At 44.7% G+C, this 26,304-nt stretch overlaps 1 protein-coding gene across 1 annotated transcript in view; it reads left to right on the top strand.

Annotated features, from left to right (window-relative positions):
• The window catches only part of Fank1 (fibronectin type III and ankyrin repeat domains 1), a 123,276-nt gene that overhangs the window by 92,946 nt on the left and 4,026 nt on the right, over positions 1–26,304 (top strand). The window contains exons 2-7 of the mRNA XM_028772523.1: positions 3,437–3,614; positions 11,297–11,421; positions 17,539–17,620; positions 18,603–18,677; positions 19,328–19,393; positions 25,445–25,610. Coding sequence (XP_028628356.1) covers positions 3,437–3,614; positions 11,297–11,421; positions 17,539–17,620; positions 18,603–18,677; positions 19,328–19,393; positions 25,445–25,610 — 692 coding nt within the window. The remainder of the gene's footprint in view (positions 1–3,436; positions 3,615–11,296; positions 11,422–17,538; positions 17,621–18,602; positions 18,678–19,327; positions 19,394–25,444; positions 25,611–26,304) is intronic.

The raw sequence follows: 26,304 nt of genomic DNA, 5'->3' as shown, positions 1-26,304 counted from the left end.
GTTTTGAGCTTTAATAGTGTTTCTTTTGCAAGTATTCATGCCCTTGCATTTGGGGCTTAGGTGTTCAGAATTGAGAGTTCATCCTGGTGGAGTTTTCCTTTGATAAGTATGTAGTAACCTTCCCCATCTTTTTTGATAACTTTTGGTTGAAAGTCTATTTTGTTGGATATTAGGATGGCTACTCCAGTCTGTTTCTTGGGACCATTTGTTTGGAAAATTTTTTTCCCATCCTTTTACTTTGAGGGAATGTCTGTCTTTGACTCTGAGGTGTGTTTCCTGTGTACAGCAAAATGCTGGATCCTGTTTATGTATCCAGTCTGTTAGCCTATGATTTTTTATTGGGGAATTGAGTCCACTGATGTTTAGAGTTATTAGGGACCAATGATCATTGCTGTTATTTATTTATTTATTTTTTTATTTATCGTATATGAATACACTGTAGCTGTCTTCAGACACACCAGAAGAGGGCATCAGATCTCATTACAGATGGTTGTGAGCCACCATGTGGTTGCTGGGATTTGAACTCAGGACCTCTGGAAGTGTAGTCAGTGCTCTTAACCACTGAGCCATCTCTCCAGCCCTCATTGCTGTTATTTTTATTCTTAGAGTTGGATTTATGTTTGTGTGTTTCTACTCTTTTGGGTTTCTTGTGAAAAGGTTAATTTCTTGTTTTTCTTGGGTGTAGTTTCACTCTTTGTGTTGGACTTTTCCTTCTATTATCCTCTGTAGGACTGGATTAGTAGAAAGATATTGTTTAAATTTGGTTTTGTCTTGGAAAACTTTGGTTTCTCCGTCTACAGTAATTGCAAGTTTTGTTGGATATTGTAGCCTGGGCTGGCATTTTTGACCTTTTAGGGTGTGGATGACATCTGCCCAGACTCTTCTGGCTTTTATAGTCTCTGGTGAGAAGTCTGGTGTAATTCTGATAGGTCTGCCTTTATATGTTACTTGACCTTTTTTCCTTTACTGCTTTCAATATTCTTTCTTTGTTCTGTGCATTTGGAGTTTTAATCATTTTATGACAAGAGGAATTTCTTTTCTGGCCCCATCTTTTTGGTGTTCTGTAGGCTTCTTGTATGTTTATGAGCATTTCTTTCTTTAGGTTAGGAAAGTTTTCTTCTATAATTTTGTTGAAGATGTTTTCTGGCCCTTTGAGTTGGGAATCTTCACCCTCCTCTGTATCTATTATTCTTGAGTTCAGTCTTTTCATTTTGTCCTGGATTTCTTGAATGTTTTGAGATAGGAGCTTTTTGCTTTTTAAACTTTTCTTGACTGCTGTGTCTATGTCTTGTACCTTCTGCTGTTGAGATTCTCTCTTCTATCTCCTGTATTTTGTTGGTGATGCTTGCATCTGTGACTCCTGATCTCTTTCCTAGGTTTTCCATCCCCAGGGATGTCTACCTTTGAGTTTTCTTTAATGATTCTACTTCCATTTTCAGATCCTGGATGGTTTTGTTTAATTCTTTCACCTGTTTGATTGCATTCTCTTGTATTTCTTTAAGGGATTTATGTGTTTTCTCCTTAAGGGCTTCTACCTATTTACTTGTATTCTTCTGAATTTCTTTAAGGGAGTTATTTATGTCCTTAAAATCCTCTATCATCTTAATGAAATGAGAATTTAGATCTGAAACTTGTTTTAAGGGTGTGTTGGGGTATCCAGGACTTGCTGTGGTGAATGAACTGGGTTCTGAAGCTGCCAAGTCAAATTGGTTTCTGTTGCTTTTGTTCTTATGCTTGCCTCTCGACATTTGGTTATCTCTGGTATTATCTGGCCTCCCTGTCTCCAATTAGTGCCTGTCCTTCCTGTGATCCTGTGATCCTGGGGAGTCAAGCTGGGGGGGGGGTTGAGTGGCCGCTAGTGTGTGTCTTGTGTGGGATCAAGTTTCTGCTCTCAGCAGGCACAGGTGGGAGCTAGAAGGCACCCTGGTATCCTGTTGGGCAGGAATCTGCTTCCCAGGGTCCCAGGGGTCCAGATACATGGGTCTCTGGGAGGGGTTTAAGATCTCACCTATGAAGCTGGATGTGTATGAATACTGGGGGTGGGGGAGTATCGAGCTCCAACTGGAGTATGTGCTATGAGGGATCAGGTCCAACACCGGGTCTCTGCTCCTGGCAGGCATAGATCGAGTTCCTTATGTGTTTAAAACTCAGTATTTCTTTATTTCTGACCTGATAGAGTTGTATAGAAATCCTCTCAAAACATCTAGCATGGAAATCATTCATTTTATTTTATCTGCTTGTATTTGAGACAAGTTCTTTGTACATAGCCCTGGGTGTCCTGGAACTTGCTATGTAGACCAGGCTGGTCTCAAGCCACAGAGATCCACATGTGTCTCTGCCTTTTGGTGCTGTAATTAAAATTGAGTGCTTCCATGCCTAGCAAAACCATTCATTTTTAAGGTTGTCCTTAGTGGTGTAGACCTGGCAAATTGCTCATCCATTCACTTACCAATGGTTCTCCTTTCCATCTGAAAACTGCTGTGCTATGAATTAGGTCATGTCCTCATGTGTGTGTCCTCATTGCAGTGGCAAAGGTCACCACAGATGAGTGGCCTGGTTGAGTAGGACCCACATTTTACAGGGTCTCATGCAGCCCACAGTTGTCCTTGAACTCACTATAGAGCTGAAGATGGCCTTGAACTGACCCTCCTGCCTCCACCTCATAAGTGCTGTGATTACATGTGTGCGCTAGCACATTCAAGTTTGTGCAATGTTAGGGATGGAGCCCTGGGCTGTGTGCACACCAAGCAGGCACTCTGCCCTCCAAGCTACATCTCCACTGGCCAATTTTCCCTTCTACCATATGCTTCCATAGTGCTTTCTGGCAAGGCTTTGGTTCCTACTTCTCCACAGCCAATGACTGAGAGTGTCTTCTCCCGATAGTGTCACTTGTAATAGTAACGAGATCTCTTCAGTTTCTGACTGGACGGGAAGTGAGAGCTTGTTGCTGCCGATCTCTGTGAACACCGGGTTGTGGGAATAGTTGTTCCATGTCCTCTTGGCTATTTGCTTTCTCTATTTGGCACACAGCTTATCTTTTACCTGGGTCATGACTAGTCTGTTCTTGTTTAAACAGAGCTAATCATACAGAGTAGACATCAAGCCTTTGTTATCTGTGATAAATAAATATTTAGACCAAATATGGTGTTCATCTCTTGGCTCTCTCTGTGAGCCAGTTCACCAAAGGATGATAGCAGCACACTGAGTTTCATTCTTACAGATGCAGCTATTTGCTGTGCCACAGTAACCCACTTTCTTGGAAGGGTCATGGTGAATTTTAGTATCAGTGGACCAGTGTAGTTGCTGTTAGGAGTATCAAGGTGCTTAGGTGCCCACTGCTCATGTGCAGGTGTCCAGTGTATGGGAGACAGTTGGGTCACCAGGCAGCTCTGACATTCTGGAAACAGAGCCCTGAACCTCATATTTCTCTTTTCAGAAATCGTGCCACTCTTAAAGCCGCACCCTCCTGTTGTGGGCAAGGTGACTCATCACAGCATCGAACTGTACTGGGATCTGGAAAAGAAAGAGAAACGGCAAGGACCACAGGAGCAGTGGCTTAGGTTCTCCATTGAAGAGGAGGACCCCAAGATGCACAACTATGGTGTCATTTACACGTAGGTGCAGGTGTGGCTGCTCACACTTCATCTTGCTTTCCTCACTGTAGACCGGTTTCCCAGGTCACCGAGAACCCTCTGGCTTCTCTGAAGTTAAGGGCTGAACCCATGGACTCTTGGTATGAGCATTAGTGGTCAACGTGGGAATGAACCCCCTATAACTAAGAGCTTCTTTGACTCCAGAAGTATGCTAGTGCATTTGTCTATGGCAAAAAGGCAGAGCTGGAAAGACAAGATAGCAGGATGAAGCCAGCTGTGGTTCTCATCGGGCTGTTCTGTGTGTGGATACTAGGTGAAGCACCTCTAGTTCACACCAGCCAACTGCTCCAATCTCTTCTGACATGGTTGCCCCTTCTTAACTCTTTCTACCTGGAATGGCCTCCATCTCAACCTCAAGGCTGGGCTTGCCACACATTAAGGCCTTGCTCCTTAGTTTCCCTGGCATTTTCTTCTGAGTTATTTGAGCCCAGAGTATGAACCCTAGATGAAGTTCCCTCCTCCACACCCCTTTCTTGCTCTAAAGGCCACAAAGCTTGGCAGCCCACTCGCCCTGCCTACAGCCTTACCTCAGATCCCCATTTAGTTGCTCACAAGCACTGCGCTGGGGCTCTCCCATGTGCTGGCTTATTAGTTTTGGTGTCCCTACCAATGTTTAGGCACAATGTGAGATGGCCAAGACTTCTGACTTGTGCAGTACTCTGTCCCAGTTCCTAGACCACTGCTGGCAGGCTGCAGGCCCTTGAAGAGTTATGGCTTTCACAAAAACAAAGTGCCACAGAAGGGGACTCCTTGTCTTCATCTTAGCATTGCCTTAACTTCCTTCGGCTGCTTAGCATTTTGCAAAATAAAGTCACTTCTTCCTGAGACTTAGAAATACCAGAATGAAATGCAAGTGTGGTCTCATTTAGCTTTTACTGTAAGGACTACAAGGCTTAGCACGGAGGCATTATACCCAAGTGCTGATGTGGGGATGTGGGGGACAGCCTGGATGGTGGTGATGTGTGTCTGGTCTCATGTCACGTGTCTCCTTCTCCCCTCTCCAGTGTCTTTCTTCCCTCCACCCCATTTTTCACTTGTTACCTAAGTAGCAATATCCTGATATTTGAGAAGCATTTCTTTGTATTCAAACAAAACAGTATTATCTGAAATATAGTTGCCATATGAAAATAATTTTGGACCTTGAATCTCTGACTCAGTTAGGTTTCTATTGTGATAAACACCATGACCTAAAGCAACTTGGGGAGGCAAAGGTTTATTTCAGTTTACAGGTCCACACCACAGTCCATCATGGGGGGAAGTCAGAGCAGGAACCTGGAGGCAGGAGCTGTTGCAGAGGTTGTGGAGGAGTACTGCTTACAAGCTTGCTCCCCACGGCTTGCTTAGCTTGGTTTCTTACACTCCCAGGACCACCTGCCCAAGACTAGTACCACCCACAATGGCCATGGGCTCTTCCATATCAATCAGTAATCAAGAAAACGCCCCATAGACTTTCTCATAGGCATATCTGGCCAAACATGTTCTCTTTGAGGTTCCCTCTTCCCAAATGACTTTAGCTCACATCAAATTGACCAAAAAATAGCCATCAAATCCACAAGATTTTCTTTAATTATGTCACATGTTCTATTACAAAGGTGATTTCCTTCTAAATGCATATATACATAATATAAAATGTACTGTGTGTGTATGTATGTATATATGTGTGTGCATATGTGTATGTGTCCAGGTATATGTACCTATGGAGGCCAGAGGAGCATGTTGAGTGCCCTGCTTTTCCATTCTGCCCCTGTTCCACTGAAACAAGCCCCGTCATTGACACCCAGCTTGCTCTCTGGCAGTGGCCATCTGCTCGACTCACTGGCCAGCAAACCCCAACTATCCTCCTGTCTCTCCCCACCCCAGTGCCGGTGTTACAGGTACGTGGGGCCATAGCCAGCTTTCTAATGTAGGTGCTAGGGATCTGAACTCAGGTCCTGATGCTTTTATGACAAGTGCTCTTTTTTACCCAGCAAACTATCTTTCTCATCATTAAATTATATTTTTAGTATTTTTATGGCGGAAGAAAGAGACAGAGCCTTCAACTTGTCTGACTTGTGCTTGGCCAGAGCATGGGGAACTGCCCTGGCTATGTTCTTTTGTCACTTCTTGGCCTGCCTGCTCCCTCCTATCCTTCCTCCCTCCTCCTTCCTTCCCTTCCTTCCTTCCTTCCTTCCTTCCTTCCTTCCTTCCTTCCTTCCTTCCTTCCTTCCTTCCTTCCTTCCTTCCTTCCTTCTTTTTATGCCAAGTGCCCAAGGTTCATTTAGAGAGATACCAGCCACACACATGAGCATCCAGCTGATGCAGTATCTGTGTCATTCACCTTGGCCCCAGAAGCCTGGCTGCTGTCTGGACAGAGAACAGTTTTGGTTAGTGGTCTGCCATCCAGAGCTGGTGGCATCACCTGCACACTCTGGCTCCAAGGGCCTTTTGGTGAAAGGTTTTATCCCTTGAAAAGTTGTGTGCATGTACCTGACCACTAGGTGGCAGGCTTGGACTGCAGCAGTCTCAACCTCATTCATCTCCCGCCTCATTCTATCATTAAGGCAAATAAATGCCTTCCTTACTAGAATGGTTATCTAGTGCACGCTGGTCTGGTGGTATTGGGTGCTTCCTTCGGCCCTGGCAGTCTGCATCACTGGAATGGTCTTTGGCTGGTGTTTCCCTTATAATTCTCAGAAGTACAGTTACCTAGTTTTGTGGGTTCCCCCTTCCACTCCCCTTCACAAGGCCAGGGCATTCCGCTCCATTTCTGTCTGGTTTCCTATGTGTCCCAGGCCCTGAACGGTCCAGAATTTGCCAGTGAGATGAGTCTTCTTGCTCTCTGTCTCTTCTTTCTATCCTGAAGGTTTTTTTTTTTTCATTTGTCATATCGTCTTAAGCGGGTCTTCTTTGTATGGAGGATGAAGGTCATGCTTTGTACAGTCTGACTCCCTAGGGTGTTGTTTAATCATGTTCTACTGTGAAGGTTGTGTCCTTTAAAGCCGTGTGTGTGTGTGTGTATGCACATGCATGTGCTTGCATGTGTGTGCACACATGTGCATTTATACACATATTTGTGTTATCTGTCTCTTTGTATGATATACATGGTGCATGTGTGTATCTGCAGCCTGCTCACACCGGCTTGATTACCTCCTATTTCTGAGCACAAACTTTCTCTGATGTAGGGACTTTCTTTTTTTTTTTTTTTAACATGCCTTGGCATCCTCCCTCTGTGTGTTTCGTGTTCTCTACCATCACTCTGTCCCTTCATCCTGCCAATGTAATTTTATGCATCAACTGAAAAGCTCCCTTGCTGTTTTACTGTTGTCCTTTCTTGCTATGACAGTTGCCACCCTCTTGTGCTTTTTATCCACACCATTGTCATGTATTACTGAGTGCCCATGACATTGTGAACACTGTCCCAAAAGCCAGAGACATAGCACTGGAGACAGACAGGAATTCTTCATGTTGAGAAAAACACCTGATAAATGAGACGTTCAAGTAAAAAGGCATAGTGTGTCAGGGGTACTAGGCCCTAAAGAGGAAAGTGTGGGGCAGGTTAGGGGTCTGGGACCAGGGCCTGAAGGAAGTGTGGGGCACTGAAGGGGACTTTCCAAGCCAAAGCAGTGTCAAATGGGAAAGCTCATGAGGAATGTGGTGGAGAGTGGACAGGTGGGGGTATTGGTGAGGCTGACAAAGTAGCAAGAGGTAACAGCGTGACTGTAACTTATCCAGAGAGTACTGGCTTTTACCAGAAAGAGGTTGGGGGAAGCAAGTGAAGTTGTTAATCCAGAAGAGGCAGGGTCTATATGGTCTATGCGGGCTGCTGTGGCTGCCTGAGATGAGGCTGTGGGAGGAGGGGGAGTAGGCAGCAGAAAGAGTTAATCAGGAAGCTTGTGCCATAATTGAGGGGGGAGATAGCAGAACAGCCTGTGAACTGGTTGAACTCATGATGCTTTTAGTGGTAGATTTAAAGCATTTGTAAATGGATCCAGGCTCAGGCCTGTGGTCCCAGGTGTTTAGCAGGCTGAGACGGGGGTGGGGGTGGGGTGGGGGGTGTCACTTGAGGCCTGGAGATGGGGACCAGCCTACACAGAATTTCAAGGCTTCATCTCAAAATCCAAAACAGGGTACCTTAAAATTTGCCAGTGCACTAGACCTCTATTAGTTATGGGGACTGAGTGAATGCTAACAAGCAAGGGAGACTGCATGTGTGTAGACTTGCATGTGTGCATGTGTGCACACCACACCCACACACCCTCACAGGCATGCCCAACCATACCTTAGGGACCAACCCTACCCAAACCATAGTGAGGACGCTCACTTAGCAATACAATCTACGTCTTCCTACGTCTTCTGTCCACCTGCTCCCGTCTGATCCATTTTTACTTTCTAGATTATAATTTTCAGCCCATGTAGTATTTCAGGATATTTATTCTGTTTGGTTTAGAGAGTTCACGTTGTGGTGAGTGTATTTATGTTTCTCACTCTTGTCTGCTTTTTAAAATTCAAATGTTTTTCTTTATGCCATCAGAACCATTTCTTTATTATCTTATATGGCTGTGTGTCCGTCTGTCTGTCTCCCAGCTAGCCTGTGATGGCACTAGCTTCTGCTCCATGGACTTGGCAGCACAGTAGTGCTTCTGTTGGCTGGAAGCTGGCACACAGGATGCTTTCTAGACTTTTTTTTCTCTCCATCACTGCCTGCCACTGTCCTGTGGCTCCATTTTACCACGTGGCCTCTCTACAGCAGGAATTAGAACTTCTCATGGTGGCTAACTCCCAATAGCACCCATGTGAAAGCTACAGGCTTCTCATCACCACCCAACCTCAGCATTACCCAGCTCCCCTCCTGCCACCTTCCTCCCATTCCAGGGCACAGGAGTAGACCCTTGCCTGTGTTTCTGCATTGATGGATGGACTGGCCTCTCTGAGCATGCACCTTCTTTGGAGTGAAGAGGGATGGCTTTACAAATAAAAGATACCAGAATGGGGCTGAATTTGCCAACAGAGCGCAGGGAACAGGGCCTGATGGTAGAGAGGTCTAGTGGTAGATTATTATTTTTTGGCTCTGTGGGAATTTGGTGCCTGAAGTAACTTCATGGGGCAAGTTACTCCTTTTTCCTAGAATCTCAATTTTAGGTGAGCACCAAGGAGAAAGGGTCTTGGTAATTGTGGAGGTGGGTGATGTAGCTGCATCTCATGGGGGCATCTTTCTTCACATACCTGGATCTGACACATCCTACGTACACTCTGAGGCACATGAGCCTTTCATCCTGGGGCTGATGTCCATTGAACCTTACATTTCATTATGATACATCCTGTCTGTCATAGAAGTCAGAGAGAACTTCTTGCAGGACACCATGCCACCCTCTCTTCTCCTAGTCCTCATTCCTCATGCAGGAGAAGCTCAGGAGAAAATCAGACTTCGGGTTCTGGATGGGATGGGGATGAGAAGCTGAAGGCTTCACCCAGTGTCAGAGTGGCTCTGTTCTGTAGCCACCCCTCTAATGCCACACCTTGGAGACTGATTTTCTAGTGGGCTCTGGGGATGAATAAATGAGGCCTTGAATTACAGCTGAGGCCCATCTTCATTCTGCAGGCATGTGTGTTCAGGCGAGCTTCTATCAGCCATGATGCTGACTCTAGCCAATAGGGTCCACAGGATGTTGAGTGATTTAACTCAGTCTTGAGCTCATCTGGATCTTCCTGGCCCAACACCTTGCAAGAAATGGGCATGGGATAAGTTTGAATTGCATAGAACAGAGCTTGTGTGTAAATATTTAGGTTGAGCACAAACATCCTTGAATAGTCAGTTTGCAAACAGTAATGTATGGCTTTGGCCTCTGCAGAAGCTCTGCTGAGGATGAGAAATGACAGAAACCAATGGTAAGCTTGCATGCATGGAGCCATGGGTGAGTATGCTGAAGGGAAGAAAGCAAGCATATAGTGAAGCACAGAGAAAAAGAACTAGAGATAGCATGTCCCTCAGCAAAGGTCAAGCCCTTGAAGCACAAGTAAAACCAAACTAAGTTAGATATAGCATTGAAATAGGGATTCTTGGGATCTACTCAAAGCCCAGTCAAGATTTCTGGTAGTAGAATGAAACTGAGAATTGAGGCATATCAGGAGCTCCATGTAATCCTGTACCCTTTGAAGGCTTGGTGTCTTAGGATGTGCACTATAGCAGAGCCATCCCCTCGGCTTCCTTCATAGCAGAGAACTGGCATCTCTCTGCACCTTCTGGTTCTAGCATCCTCTGAGAGGGCTAAGGGCAGGGCAGCAGGCTAGCCACTGCACTGCTTTCCAGTTCTTATTTTCTAAGCTCCCAATTACAGAATTCAGACATTTCCCCCTGGAGTCGTAGGATCTTTACTGCAAGCCTCTAGTCAGACTTCTACCATAGAAACCTTTAACTCCTGTTAACATTCCTAGGTAAACTTACAGATGATGTAAGATGTTAGAGTCATTTTGTATTATGTTGCCTGACTTCCTAGCTGAACTGATTTGGTTCTGAGCAGCAAACCATCATTGGCTTGACTTCTTAAGGCCTGTTCCCTGCAGTATTTTGCTTCCTTTAGATGCAGTAGCTATGAGTTTCAGCCTTATCTACCTACTTGAAGACTACTTGAAACTCACATGTGTACAATAATCTTTCAAATGTGAAACTTTGTCATCTGAATATAAATTTTATGGGTTAGTATGAGTTTTTTGAAGAACATGTAAGTTGTTAGCTGCACCAAGCCACAGTGCACCAACCATTGTGTTATGTGAAACATTTTTGGGGAGAGTATAAACAAATGTTTATTTACTCTAGATAGCAAACCAATGACACACTATGGGAACAATTTTACCAAAGAGCAACTTGTGAACCAATGAGATTGTTGTTGTTTTTTTTTCTGGGAGGATGTGGGAGGGTTAGGTATAGGAGCATGGAGGACTCAAAGGCAGTTGTGTCAAAGGTACTGACTGATGAAAGTTTCAATCCTAAAGCTCTGAAAAACTTTTAGGCAGCTCTATAGTTCAGAGAGTCTCTACTTAGGCAGCTCAGGTGGTGGGAAAGTTCCTTTTCTCTTGTATCCAAGATGGCGGGAAAATCCCTCTCCTGGCCTTCTGAATCTTACTGGTTTTAGGAACTTGCTAAGACTTGTGAGTTGTTTGTTTCCAGAGACTCATGAGCCTTCCCTATTCCTTTCTAAGTGGAATGCTTCAATTAGGAAGGACCACACCTGGCTAGGTAACACTCCACAAAGATACAGATCTGTGATCTATCCATTTTTCTCAAGGAATTCAATGAAGCAGGATCAGATTGATACTGATTCATTCAGTGGAAGCATTCAACAATTGCTTCCATCTGTTGTTACCTGCTGTTGGGAAATGCTGCCTAGGTGACCTGGCATACAGGCAAGTTAAAAGCTATACTATATAAAACTGAAAACCTGCTGTACACATGAAAAGATTTTCTTTGTGCAACCCACTCCCAAGCCAAAATCTCACCTGCATTGTTAGTGAAGGATTGTGAATACATATAAAACATTCCATCCTCAGACACAACACCAGACACACATATCTTTAGATATTTTAAAGTATTACTGTCAGGAAATGACATAAGACTAGGAAAAGACCAAGGTGGTCAGAGGCATTCATGTTTGTCTCCTTCTGTTCAGGGGTTATGCAACAAAGCATGTGGTTGAAGGCCTAGAACCAAGGACGCTGTACAGATTTCGACTGAAGGTCACCAGCCCCTCTGGAGAATATGAGTACAGCCCAGTCGTCTCGGTGGCTACGACCCGTGAGTACACTGCTCTATGCTCACTTTTTAGAGATATGAAAAACACAAAGCAGTTTAGAGGTAAAAATTGACTGCTTTCTCCTAGGCCTCACTGGAAGCAGAAAGCACTCCATTTCTGAGGTCTGTGATAATGTTGTTTACTACCCAGGACCTCTTTACAGCATAGCATAAGGAAGGCCAGCTATGCTGTCCTTAGTTGGGAGAGCTGGCTTGGTGCCAGGATTGTCCTGTCCGTGGGCATTTGGTACAGGGTGAAAGTTACCTTTCTTAGGAAGTGGGACATCAAATTACCTCCTCTACATGTGTCTACTGTACATGGCTTCCATGCATGTGTATGTCTGTCACATACTTCTGGTTCCCTGGGTACTGAAACCGAAAAAAAATATGATCAGTATTTCCCCAGCCACAGGGAGGCAGTGTTCCACAGAGGTAGCCAGGGAGTCTAGCCACACTGCCTCTGACCACCTATGTCCTGTGTGTGGGCTGCCATTGTGCCCTCCATGTGACTAAAGATGATTCAGATTTTTAGCTACCCTACTGGTCCTTTGGTTATAAGGATGGCAAGAAGAGCCTGGCTCTGGATGAACAGACTGAAGGCAGAGTTCATTAAATCTGGGGCGGGGGGGGGGGAGCATGGGGGCTTCATCAGCGGTCCTAAGTGATGCTTAGCCAGTCATGAAACAAGGTGGTTTCATAGGAGACATGCAGTAGTCAATTATACAGGTTAGGCAAGAGGATCTGTTCCTTAATCTGGTGATGCTGAAAGCTTTGCTTTTTCTCAGCCCTGGAGTCCCAGAAAAAAAGAGGGAGAGGAAAAGAGAGAGGGAGAGAGGGGGAGGGGGAGGGGGAGATAGAGAAAGGGAGGGGAGAGGGGGAGTGAGGGGGGAGAGAGGGGGAGACGAGGAGGGAGGGGAAGAGGGGGAGGGGGGAGAGAGGGATTTAGCATAAGCACTTGGAGTACAGGAGGGCAAAGGCGGGGAAGAGTAGGCAGGGGAAATACAGACATAGAGCTTGCCTTTGAAGAAATTCTCCTGGGGACACTGGGTTGGATGGTCTTACAGGCAGTCTCTGTACTTCCTCCTAACTTCCTCCTGCTGCTCTGATCCCCCGTCCTGGTTACCACTCCCCTCTCTGCTCTCACTGGACTACCCTGTCCCCTCTTCAGCCCACTGCACATGCTCCATGGGCACAGTTGGCCCAGGGCTGATTCTTGTGCAGGTTTCTCCTCCCCCTGCACAGGCTCCTTCTGTTTTGAGGCAGGCCCAGCACTTCATCCATCCTGTTTTACATATTTGCTCTTCCTTCCACCTGCATTGTAGGCTCCCAGATGGAGGGGTGGTAGGTCAGCCATCTCTCCTGGCAGGACTGGTGGGGTAGATGATTAAGATTCAGTGGCAGAAGTAGGAGCAGGAAAAGAGACACACTTCTTTTGGGAGAGGCTCCCTCTCATGTCTTGGGTGGGGACAGATCCATCTCTCACCAACTGGATGAGTTCACCCAAGCCTAGCTGGAGAAGTTCACACAGCGGGTTCTGCAATCAGCTTTGATGGACTCCAGGTAACCTACTATACTCTGAGTAGCACTCTTAAGCCTGCGAGGGGCTTCTCACTTTTTAGCCAGAGTTCACATAGAGGGTAGAGACCAGCCTGACCTTGCAGATCAGCTGACAAGGAGCATGCCTGTGGCTAAGTGTGCTTCTCCTTGCCCAGCTGACTTCAGAGAAGCAGCTGTAGATATCTGGCTTAGGAATTTACCATAATAGTTCTATGGTTTTTGTAGGTAATTAGATAAGCCCTCTCAGGTTAGAGGGCCATGCTGGTAGTGACTATGTACTCTAGTGTGCACATATGCATGTGTATATGTGATGTGTGTGTGTGTATGTATGTATGTATGTTTGTGGTGTGTGTATGTATGTATGTATGTGGTGTGTGTGTATGTATGTATGTATGTGGTGTGTGTATGTATGTATGTATGTATGTGGTGTGTGTGTGTGTATGTATGTATGTATGTGGTATGTGTATGCATGTATGTATGTATGTGGTGTGTGTATGTATGTGCTATGTGTATGTATGTATGTATGTATGTGGTGTGTGTATGTATGTATGTGCTATGTGTATGTATGTATGTGGTGTGTGTATGTATGTGATATGTGTATGTATGTATGTATGTGGTATGTGTATGTATGTATATATGTATGTATGTATGTGGTGTGTGTATGTATGTATGTATGTATGTGGTATGTATGTGTGTGTATATGTATGTGGTGTGTGTGTGTTTGTGCATGGATGCACATGCATGTGCATGTTCATGCTCATGCTATAGCACTCCCAAACACTGTACCTGACTGTTTCTCTGCTAGCCTCATGGGGCTATACTCTGTGGAGAGACTGGTGTCATCTTTGTTGGAGGCAGGCCTCTGATTCTGCTGATCGACTGCTGTTGCTTTATTCTATCTTGTTCAGTGTGGACTCTCTTAAGGAGGCAGAGATGCTAAGCAGAGAATTGAGAATGCTCACATTATACAGAGCAAGCAAAAATGCTTCTGTGGGCTGATGATTTGCATTCAGTTTGAGAGTGTTTTAATGAATCACAAAAGCCTGCACTTTGTTTGAATAAAGGATGCTCAGCCTTTTATTTTTTTCCTTCCCAGGTAAAGTACACGAGGCTCTTGCTTAAATGAAGCATGCAATTTTAATCAGTCAGACCCTTAAAAAGAAAGAAAAACAGCTGCTACTTGTTAATTGGCAAATATCTTCTCCAATGAGTTCATGATTTATTCACTGCTTTTAATAAAGACCCAAATTCCACCAAGGGAGGTGTTATCCCATGTCACACTCATATGCACATCTGGAGCTAAATGACCCCCAAGTAGAGTAAGATGGCTTCTCAAAGTCCACCCTACCCATCCCCTCCTAGGGTTGCCCACTGAGTGTACTGCATCGAACTTAGATGGGCACCCCTCGAGCATCCTCAACATGATGCCTGCAGTCACACCTCTCAGAGGAATCAATGTATGGTGAGACTCACCAAGGCCAAGGCTAGCCTGTTTTATATTCAGTTGCACATATTGAGGCTGTTCTCCTGGGCCAGGCCTGCGGAGTCTTGAAAAACTCTTGGCTGGAAGAGTGGAGTATGTTGCTCATCCTGGAATTTCCTCTCTGATCTCCATGACTCCTGCCTACAGAGGAAGTAGAAGTGGCAGACAAAGGCCTTTTCATTCTGTCCTATATTTGTCAATTCTAGTTCACAGGCTGTATTTTTAAAACTATTATTATTATTATTACTTTGTGTGTGTGTGTGTGTGTTAGCATGCATGTGGAGGTTAGAAGACAACTCTATGGAGTTGGTTCTTTTTGTCTACTTTTGGATGGGATTTGGGATGACATTCAGATTTTCACACTTGTGTCGCAAATGCCTTTACCCTCTGAGTCACCCTGCCAGCCCACCTTAAAAGGTTTTCCTGGGCTGATTCAATGGGATTCTCAGCTGTCACTGTCCTCCTGGGACAGCGTCTTGGAAGCTGGAAAGTATTGACTGAGCTAATGCTGAGAAGGACTCTCATAATGGAGAAGTGGTTTTTGGTTCTTTTTGGTAGGACTCAGCAAGTATGATGTATGAGAAAGGGTGCTGCTTTCCTCTGTCTTGTGAGGAGTTTTTTGTTGTTGTTGTTGTTGTTCTCAGAATCCCACAGGAAGCTCTGAGGATACCTAGCAGAATCTGGGAATAGACACTACATTTACTTTAGCTGTGTTATAACACCTAGACATATTTGTTGCATACAGCCCTCAAGCTCATAAGCGTGAAATGAGCTTGTTTTTTTCCCCAATATTTTTGTGCAACAGCATTTTCTGGTTAGGATGTTCTAGGAAACACCTTCATCAGGAGACTTTACTGTGCAGAGAGGTGGAGTGCAGTGACGTGGAGTGCAGTGACATGGAGTGCAGTGAGGTGCAGCACAGTGCAGTGAGGTGGAGGGCAGTGAGGTGCAGCACAGTGCAGTGAGGTGGAGGGCAGTGCAGTGAGTGCAGTGCAATATAGGGCAGTAAGGTAGATGGCAGTGAGGTGGAGGGCAGTGAGATGGAGGGCAGTAAGGTGGAGGGCAGTGCAGTGAGGTGAAGAACAATAAGGTGGAGGGCAGTGAGGGAAGGGCAGTGAGGTGAAATGCAGTGAGGTGAAATGCAGTGGGGTGGAGGGCAGTGAGGTGAAGGGCAGTGAGGTGAAATGCAGTGAGTTGGAGGGCAGATAGCCAGTAGAGAAATGAGGGAATGATACAGATCTGCTATGAATATCACAAGTTCCCAACCACTGAAGCTTTTAGGCATTCACTTTTATTTGACACTTGTTGGGAAGGGCAGGGAGAATTACATTTGTTTTAGATTCTGCATAGCAAGAATAGAAACAAACCCAAACTGGTCAGATACCTCAATGGCTATTAAATTAAGGCCCTAGGTGAGACTTGGCCATGAGCTCTGATGCTGATACTACTAACTGGGGATCTTGGACAGCTTAGCATTGCTCAGACCTGATTTTGTTGAAATCAAATGAACTTTCAACACTGCCATAGTCCACTCTATATGATTTGCTTTTGTGGCAGCTGAATCTTGAGAGAAAAAAAATGGTCTCTTTTGTAGATATCAGGCTACTTATAGGCACATTGCTAGTTATAGGCACCTCTCCCTTTACATAGGAAGGAAGGAGGGAGGGAGCACAATCTACTTGGTTAGATAATCCCCTCAAGCGTAGAGGGTCACACAATGGTCTATCAATGAGTCTACTTCAATGTAGCTGGGGTCTTCAACCATGACACAGTTGACATACTGCCTTTGGTTAGGTCCTGAGTAATGGCAGGCTGTCCTTGTGAGTAACATGATACTAAGCAGTACTCTGGGTCCTTCTCTGCTAGATGCCAGTAGCATCTCCCCAATTGTGACAACAGATGTCTTTATTATCAAATGTCCCTGGGAGATTAAAGTCATTCTAGTTCTGAGTCCCTTCAGTGGCTCTCAACCTTCTCAATGCTTTAATACAGTTTCTCATGATGTTGTGATCCTCCCAACCATAAAGTTATTTTGTTGATACTTCATAGCTGTGATTTTGTTACTGATATGAATCATCATGCAAATATCTGATATGCAGGATATTTGATAGGCAACCCCCATAGGGGATTGAGAACCACTGCTTTAGTGAAATTCCTGGGCTAGGCAAGACCTTCCTTAAATGGGGCTAGCCAGGTCCTTGGCTTTGAAAGCTTATCACAATACCTTGATTTAAATAAAGACCCCTGTGCCTAGCAAAATCTGCAGGTTCTATTGATTGACCATCTAGCGATATTACTCAGATTGGAAGCTGCAAACTGAGGTCAGGTGGGCACTGCAAATATGGGAGGGTGCTGGGCATGGTGGGATGTGAGAGCATTCGGGAGCGCTATACTAGACAGCAGCTGTGTGTTGGGCATTTACCACTGCGTGCCTTATGTGGTTGGAAGAGAGTGTCTTCCCATTGACCAGCAGTGGGAAGTTGAGCCTGATGATTTGCCTCTCCCTCCCACCCTCAGATGGCGTCCATACCCTTGTCACTGTGTCACTGCCAGCCACTGGCCCTCTTAATTTCCTGCTGATCTTTTTGTCTTCTTAGGCTCGTTGCCCTCACTGTTCCCCTCTTGGAAGACTGCCATCTCCCTTTAAGGGTCTTCTCACATGCTCGTCACCTCCCTGTGCATATACAACTCATTTGCTCTCTTAGCTCAGGGAGCTAAGGCAATTGTCCTTGTTGAGATAGTCTGGCCACTGGGTAAAAGAAAGCAGTATGCCGTGACAGTTGCTGGGGTTTCCCTGGTCACAGGAGACATTGTGAAGGAGGATCCCAATGGTAACACTCACAAAGCGATACCTTACAACTTGACAATGTCCTAGTTCTTTGGGTCAGTCTGAAGTTTCTCTTAACATGTGAGAAACAGGTCTTTTCCAGTGAAGCTGTTGTGTAGGACATGTGAGTCCTGCTGACAGGGACAGCTCATGCTTTGTGGAAGTGAAGGTGAACCCAGGCCTCAGGAGGAAGAGTGAGATGGAATCCCCCCACCCTGCGTTTGGATGACCACTCTCTGTCTGCTTTCTTTAGGGGAGCCCATAAGTAGCGAACACTTTCATCGTGCTGTCAATGTGAACGATGAAGATCTCCTGCTTCGAATTTTGGAAGGAGGGTGAGAGAGTGCAGCCAGCTTTTCTGTCTTTCTTCCACTGCCCACTAGGTACACAGACAATACACGGCCCAGTTTTATTTTGTTTTCCTAAACAAATTCTCCAGCACCTCCTACATTTACCTCAGGTGCCTGGTATGCGCTAGTGAAGTCTAGTTAATAAGGAGTCCTAGAGACCTCTGTAAATGATATGGTTTGTGATTGCTTAATGAAAACTAAAAAAGGAAATTACAGGTCTGGGCATCATGCTTTATCCCCAGAAGCAATTATTATCCTTTGATTATCTATCCCAGCATTTTGTGCAGGTCAGTTCAAAATGTCTGCATGGAATAACTGGTGACCCTGAGAATAGGGAAACCAGCTGCCTCGGAGACTAGAAAGTTGGTATAGGACACTAGAGATGAAGCCTGTGAGGATGGGCGTGGGGGGCGTGGCTGCTGCAGGTGTGACACCTAAAGCTGCCTTCCACATAGAGACGTAATTGAGATTCTTTTGCAGCATGGTTTTGTGTACCTCAGAAGGCAATGGTTTCTGAACTGGGGTTTGGTAAGTTGATGAGAAAGTTCTATAGAATGCCAGGCTCCTTGGCTGACAATATGAGATGTATGTTCTTACTCAGGCAGCATCAATACATAGCCAGTAGAAAAGTGGGGAGTCAACAGTAAAGCCCAGGTTCCAGCCATGTCCACTCCTGTGGTGAAACTGAGTTGTTGCCATAGAGGCTTTGCTGGTTGCAGCTATTCAGTGGAAAGGCACGATTGTTTTGAGTTGAAGGGAGCTCCTGTTTCAAGTGAAATGAAAATGGTATATATATATATATATATTAACTATTAGGACATTGTAAGACAAGAAAAATGTAATTCCCCAAGATAAACTTACTCATTCTGGTAAAAGGAACCATTTACATTCCCCACGGGCCCTGCAAAGTATGGTTAACTTCAGGATCTATGCCACAAGTGACAGTTTCTCCTCTGTTTTCCTTAAGCCATGTCATGGTTGACGTGCCCAACAAATTTGGCTTTACCGCTCTCATGGTTGCTGCTCAGAAAGGCTACACCAGGTATGGTTCTTCCTAGTCCCAAGTGAGGAGTAGGGCTTCTCCCTCCCCGCAGGGCTGTAGCCAGCACAGAGTGGCAGCAGCTTTTCCCTTTCCCAAACCACCCCATGCAATGGCTTTCGTTCAGGTTCTTGTGCTGGGTTAGGCAGCTTGCAGGTGAGTTTGTATGTAGTCTCATATCACATAGTGACTACGTCGTAGGGATAATCATGATTGGAATTTGGATTTCTTTAACTGAAGGTGAGTGAGGGGGACTTTGGGAGCAGACTTCCCCTTGAAGTTGCCACTGTCTGTTCCATAGGACTGGCTAGAAGTGCTGGTATCTTACTTTACAATCACACTTATATTTTAATTGCAACAATGCCATTTTGATAGACAATACAAATGTGTTCTCATTAAGTATTTGTTTAACCCTATATTAAAAACAGCCATTAAAATGATACAAGCTCTTTGTGCCATGTGGACAGACGGGTCTGATGAGTGACTCATGTAAGACTGGGACTCTGCTTTTGGTGTGCTTCCTGTTCAACAGTGCCTGAATGGGCAGAGAGGAAGGTGCTGCAGGATACCTTGAGGGTCAGAGTATTATGCTTCATTGGGTTGCCATGTTCCCAAAGCCATTAGCTCACTACTGTTAACTGTGTCCCCTTCAGGCTTGTGAAGATCCTAGTTTCCAATGGCACAGACGTGAATCTGAAGAACGGAAGTGGCAAGGACAGGTAGGAGGTGGGAGGTACCTCTGAGAGCGGGCATGGCTGCAGTTGTGTTACTAGACTGTACTCAGAGGGTTTTTGCCTTATTCATTTTCTCTAATTTACCATGAAAGTCCCAAGAGGTGAGTGGGCCCCCTGGGAAGATAATGGGTGATGAAGGCTGACTTGGTCACCTGTGGTTTTGTTCATCAGGTAAACCTGTTCAGCCTTCTCCAGCTCAGCAACCCATAGCTATTGGAACAGCACCACCAGTTCTGAGCCAGGGGCTCTTGATACATCCCAGCCTTCCTCTACTACCCAAGGGCCAGGTGTTTTTAAAGCAGTGCCTTGTTGTGGTTTCTGCCACACCAGCTGGGGGGTTACAGAAAGAGGGTGAAGAAGAGCTAGGAACTCATGGACAGATGAAGGGACATTTGAAATACTTCAGTACCAGCTGTTGTAGCAATTAGATTGAACTATTTCAGCAGAGTCAACATTTATTTGGTGATGACTACATGCTAGGCACCGTGTTTGGTGCATGGCTCAAACAGGGAGACACACAGTGCCTTTCCTCAGTATGCTCATAAGGTACATGGAGTACAGAGGCCAAAGGATTAGGCACTGCACTCATAGACTCGGATCGTATGCCGTATTTTGTGTGTGCATGTGTGTGGGTGCACATTTGTATAGATGTGGGTGTAAAAGCCTGAGTTAACTTAAGGGGTCATAATCAGGAGACATCCACCTTGCTTTTTAAGACAAGGTTTGTCATTGGCAGCAGGCTTGCTGATTCAGTTGGGATGGCTGGCTGGTCTGCATCTTCCAGGGAGCCTCTTGTCTCTACTTCCACCACCAGTCATATATGGGTTTCTACATGAATGTCAGAGACCTCAGGCCCTTCAGCTTGCACAGAAAACAATTTACCCACCAAGCTATCTCCATAACCCAAAATATGGCTTTCTTCAGCCAGAAAGCCCATCTACTCCATTCCAGTGCAGTGGAAGATAACATTTAGACAACAATTTTAAAATTATTTTCTGAATGACTCTTAAACCGATTTGGGACTAAGTAATCAATTGGCTCAAGATTTTGAAAAGAGTATTGCCAGTTTACAAAAGAAAAATGTAAGGAAGGTTGAAAACAGGCAAGAATCAGAAGAGAACCAGAAACTGATTAAGGGGATTATTTTCATGTTGCAAAAATGTAAGAGTCATCTCTTAAGAAAAATCTTCCTGATAAACCAATGTCCTGTACATCAAAGAAAAGAGAAATAAAATTGGACATTGGGAAGGGAAAGAATGGCTATAGAAAGTATTTGAAAGTGAAAAGAAAATGGTGCTTTTGTCTTGTAATAGATTGGATAATTGTGTTGGAACGGAGGCTTTTTAGAGAAACTTAAAATCACCAGAATCAACGCAAGAAGTGGGAAAATCTAAATGAACACTATCCATGTAAAAAAATGAGAAAATGCATTCGCGTGTTCGCTCCACAGATGTTCTTATGTGGCTGTCTGACTGAGAGCTTCATATTTGTATGTGTCAGTGCTAACCTTGGAGTTCCTACAGCAATGTCAGGCTGGAAGGCTGGATAGAACATCAACCTTGTTGTTAACATACAAGAAGGGTTGGGGTGTGGCTCGGTGTTTGCATAGATGTGCAAATCCCTGGATTCAATCCCCACTACTAGAAAAAAAAATGGCAGTGGGTTCTTTGCATATTTGTAGGTACATATATTTATAACCCCTTTCTCCAGTTACAAAGATAATTAAGAAGGTAAGGAAATTCCCATTAGATGGTTTCTAACAAAACATCCTTCCTTAGTAGATTCAAGGTGAAGGGAGGATTTGGTGCAACTTGTTAGAATCAGCATAGGTGTCTGTCAGCAGGACATATGAAACAATGGCTCACAGGCTCACAGGGGGATTTATTCAGCCATAAAGCACAGTGAAGTGATACCTTCCAAGAAATGGATGCAGCTAGGCATCATCAGTTTAAGTGAAATAAGCCAGATTCTGACAAATGTTGCATGATTTTTCATACTTGTGGATTCTTGAGTTAATACAGATACATATAGTCGTTTGTGTATAAGTTACATGAAGGCAGAAGCAGGACAAAGCCTGGAAGAAAGGGGACAGTGAAGACAGTAGAGGGCATGTGTTGGAGTATGTGGTCCACATTCAGGATCTGCTTGAGAGAATTTGTCTTTATGTAACCGAACACTATATACAACAACTATACAAATGCTAGATAGTTTTATGTTAACCTGACACAAGCTAACGCCATTTGAGAGGAGGAAACCTCAATTAAGAAAATGCCTCCATAAGAGTGGGCTGCAGGCAAGCCTGCCGGACATTTTCTTATTAGTGATTGATGTGGGAAGGCCCAGTTCATTGTGGGTGGGGCTGTCCCTGAGCTGCTGGTCTTTGATTCTGCAAGAAAGTAGGCTTAGCAAGCCATCAGGAACAAACTACTAAGCAGCATCCCTCCATGGCCTCTGCATCAGCTCCTGCCTCCAGGTTCCTGTCCTGCTTGAGTTCCTGTTCTGGCTTCCTTCAGTGAAGAACTAGTGCAGAGGTGTACCCCAAATAAACCCTTTCCTCCCCTGCTCCCCTGCTTACCTTTTGGTCATGGTGTTTTGTCACAGCAATAGAAACCCTAACTAAGACAATGCATCATTTAAAAAAGTAATTTATGGCTAGACAGATGTTCCAGTGAGTAAAGAGCTCAATTCCTAGCACTCTTGTAAAATGCCAGCATAGGTGTGTGCATCTCTGATCCCGGTATGGTTGTGGGGGCATGTGGAAGCAGGAAGATGACTGGGGATTATTGGCTACTAGCCTAGCTCCAGGTTCAGTGGGACACCCCTTCTCAAGGGAGTAAGGCAGACAGTACTAGGGCAGGCATCCTGAGCATATACCACACACAGACTCTCAGCCTTTGGACAGTGCCTGGCACAGAAATAGCAGGAAGTGTCAACACGTGTTATTTTGTTATGTTTTGAGATGGAGGATGGTTGGTCTCACTATGTTGCTCAAGCTGATCTGGAACTCACACTCCTTCTACCTTAGCCTCTGGAGGAGCTGGGACATAGATGTGTGGCATCCTGCCCAAAACTATATAAAATGGTTTATTTATTTACTTACTTGTTTTTATATATAAAAAAACATTTCAGACAGTTCTCCAATGTCATTTCTTAGAACTGCTAGATCCTTCTGAGTTTGCAAAGAGCTGAGGCTTGGGGTGTGTGGTGAGGAGCACGGACAGCAGAGAGCGTGGTGTCAAACCCCAGTCCCGAAGGGACACAGTATGTCACCCTGGACAGCTAGCTACCTCAGGAGGCTTCCCTGTGTAACTATGAGGTTGCTGTGGAAAATAAATGGGTAAATACATGGTCATGTGTGACACGAGGCCTGCTCTCCATGAATGCACCTTATATTTTATTTCATGTTTGGACAGTATTTCGGGAGATACAGGAGGGATTCCTCCTGGCCTGCAGAACTCAAGAGAGACAACTGCCAAAGACTTGAAACTTAATAAGGAAGTTTTCCTGATGTGGGTGTTACAAGATGATTTAAAAAAATCTAATCTGAAGGCCTTTAATTCAGCACTTGGGGTGGCAGAGGCAGGAGAATCTCTGTGAGTTCTAGGCCAGCCAGGGCTATATATTGAGACTGTTTTTTTTAAAGGTACTAACTGGTTAATATCTAAACATAGAGTAGAACAAATCCCCAAAGGCAAGAAGCCTGATGGAAATATACATCCACAGAACTGTACTGAGAGATCTGAAGATTTAAAAAAATCAAACTGTATGCCGTACTTCAGAATGGCAAGACTGTGGCACCATTTCCCACTTTTCTCAAATTAGCATATAGATTGAATGTAGCCTCAAATGGAATTATTCTGGGGAACCCGTCAAAACGATTGTAATTTATCTAAGAGAACAAATAGATGGTAATAGACACTAAAATTCTGTCAAAGACTATGGGGGACAGTTATTAAAATGCCTTAAGAGTTAAACTGATTAGAGAGGTGGGCACTGTATAACAGATTGGAAACAACCAGGATAGAGAGAACTTAACGTGGTGGTAGAGGTGACACAGAGCAGTGGCAAAGGTTCTAGACATAGGCTATTTGAAAAAAAAAAAAAAAAGATCTCGGCAAGCTCATGTCACGTGAATGGAGAATTAAGTGTAAGAAGTCATAAAGTGCCGTTAGGAAGCAGGGATGTCATTGTTTGACTTTGTAATGTGCCTGACACAAAAGTGGGAAGGAACTAACAAAGGAGAGGTGCAAAGTTAGGGGCTGTCAGAGGGAGCACCAAGGAATGTGCAGGGAGAGGAGCAACCACTCGCACATCCTGAGCCAGGAAAAATTCCCTGTGTGCAGTAATCAAGTCACACACAAAAGACTGTCTGAGGATGGTATACAAGAGCCAGCGTTGAGTAGGCCAATTAGTCTTGCTAATAAAATACCACCTATATATTTGGTAACTAAGATGATAAAAGTGGAGTAAGATGGACATTTTCAGACAGAGTCACTAGAAGCATGATATGATGCACACAATTTGGGAATATACATGGGCTAAGCCCTGTTGACTGGGGTCCTGCTCAGTAGTAGGATGTTTGCTGTGTGTCAGTGAAAATTTGAACATCTATTTCTCCCATTTTATGTGAAAACACACACACACACATACACACACACACACACACACACGATGTAAAAGTAGACACACTGTGTTCTGGTGTGTTCTGGGTTCACCTTTCTCACCTTCCCCAGGAGTAGGGTAGCATCTGGCTTGCTCACCTAACTCTGTATTTCCAATAAAAGTGTTTTCATGGTAAGACTATAAGGGTTTGGCTATTACGGGGTGCCATCTTCATTAGGAACTTCGAGAGCTTGTGCGGTGTCTCTGGCTCCACTGAGGAGGCCCATACAGGTAGTGATTCCAGGCTCCATTCTGTGGTGGTGGGGATAGTGAGATCTCTGTAAAGTTATATTTTCCTCATGGCAACTAGCAAATAATCTATAGGGTAATAAATTCATATTCTGTGGCAACGTCAGTGCCGACTAACATGCTAAAACTACCCAGGAGTGGTCCCTGCCCATCCCAGTTAACCAATTAGGAGGTGGACAAAAGAAGTGTATGATTCCATATTGATTGACAGTCTACAAGGAGGAACTTCCCAGCAGCTGGAGTGGACCAACTAGCCTTTGCCCTCTAAAGGAGAGTGGCAGTAAATGAGCAATCTTCCTGTTTTAGAGCAAGAAATTGGTTTAATAATGAATGAAGGGCTGACTGTCGGACCTGTGGTCCTTCATCACTCTGTTTTGAATATAATCTAGATTTTGTGGCTATTTTAATATCCAATAATATATATTCACTTGTAGGCAATATTCATTTTCAAAACACCTTTACATTTTGTGCATTTGTATGTGCATATGTATGTATCTATCAATGCTCACGTGCCATGGTACCTGGGTCAGAGGACAGCTCGCAGAAGTCTGTTCTCTCCTTTCACAACGTGGGCTCTGGGTTTGAACTCAGGCCATCATGCTCTCTCTGCTGGGGCATCTTGCCAACCCCAGTATTTATTTTTCAAATTAAGACATTATCCACATACCATAAAATGCACTGCTTTAAGATAGATCCACACGGTTGCTCACCCATCGCCACCGTGGAGGCCAGTTTCATGACTCTAGAAATATACTAAATATATCCCCCCTTCTTAGCCCTGGACAGCTACCATCCTACTGTTCTAGCTTCCTTGTTAGCCTCTCCTAGATGATTCATGTAAATGGATCATTACTCTTTATACCTGGCATCTTTTATTGATCATATTGTTTTAAGATTTTTCACACTATAGACTTGACTTCCCTTTCATGGCTGACATGGCATTTCATTGCGTGGATTTGCCACGTTTTATCTATCAGTTGATGGACATGTGTACATTTTGTGTGGATAAACAGTTCTTTTTTTCACTCAAATGACAAGTTTTTGGTTTAATCTGGGTGGATGACATTAGGACCCAAGGTCGATAGTGGGACCTACAGTGGATTCTGCTTTTTCTGTGTGTTGCAGTCTCATGCTTGCATGTTATGCGGGGCACCTGGATGTTGTCAAATACCTCCGAAGACACGGAGCTTCTTGGGAGGCTAGAGACCTTGGAGGCTGCACAGCTCTGCACTGGGCTGCAGATGGAGGCCATTGCTCTGTGATTGACTGGATGATAAAGGACGGTTGTGAGGTATGGCCTCCTTGCTTCCTGGTTAACCACACCACACTAATCAGAACTTGAAACCATCTTCTGGGATCTGGAGGTAGGCAGGCAGGCAGGCTGGCTGGCCTGGTCACTTGCTCTGAGAAGAGTCAGACAGGAGTCTCTGGCTCATGAGCTTGAAAGGCCTTGGAGGATCCTTGGGGAACTACGGTGACAGCCAGGCTTCATCTCATCTTGAGAGGCAAAGAAAGTGGGTAGAGCTCAGAGCTGACCCCATGTGTCTGCGCTGCTGCTCTGTACCTTCAGTCATTGCTGATGTCTGTTTAGTTGGTTGCTGACACCTTACTGAGTATCTGCTACATGCCAGACATGCAGAGATGTGCATGCGTCTGGTAGCTTTCAAAGTTAGGTTGATTTTATCCTTGGGCTTTCTCTCTGTCTCTCTTCCTCTCTCTCTCTGCATGCATGTGTGATGTATGTACATGTTTATATGAATGTGTACACATATGTATATGTGGAGGCCAGAGGTTGTTGTGTTGCGTGCGAGTACAGGTGGTGAGCCCTGGAAAGTTGAATCAATGACCTCGAACTTCAAGCCTGGGAGAGTCGCATTTCTCAGAAGATGTCAGTAGATATGTCTAGTTCATCTCTGAGGTGTGAGTGAGGGAAAGCAGGGTACCTGCCTCGGGGGTCTCACTGGCTCCTGCCATTGTAATAAAAA

The sequence above is a fragment of the Grammomys surdaster genome, unplaced genomic scaffold (assembly GCF_004785775.1).
Source record: "Grammomys surdaster isolate TR1022 unplaced genomic scaffold, NIH_TR_1.0 214, whole genome shotgun sequence".
Classification (NCBI taxonomy): domain Eukaryota; kingdom Metazoa; phylum Chordata; class Mammalia; order Rodentia; family Muridae; genus Grammomys; species Grammomys surdaster.
The sequence above is the reverse complement of the archived record's forward strand: the minus strand, read 5'-3'. Positions and strand labels throughout refer to the sequence as shown.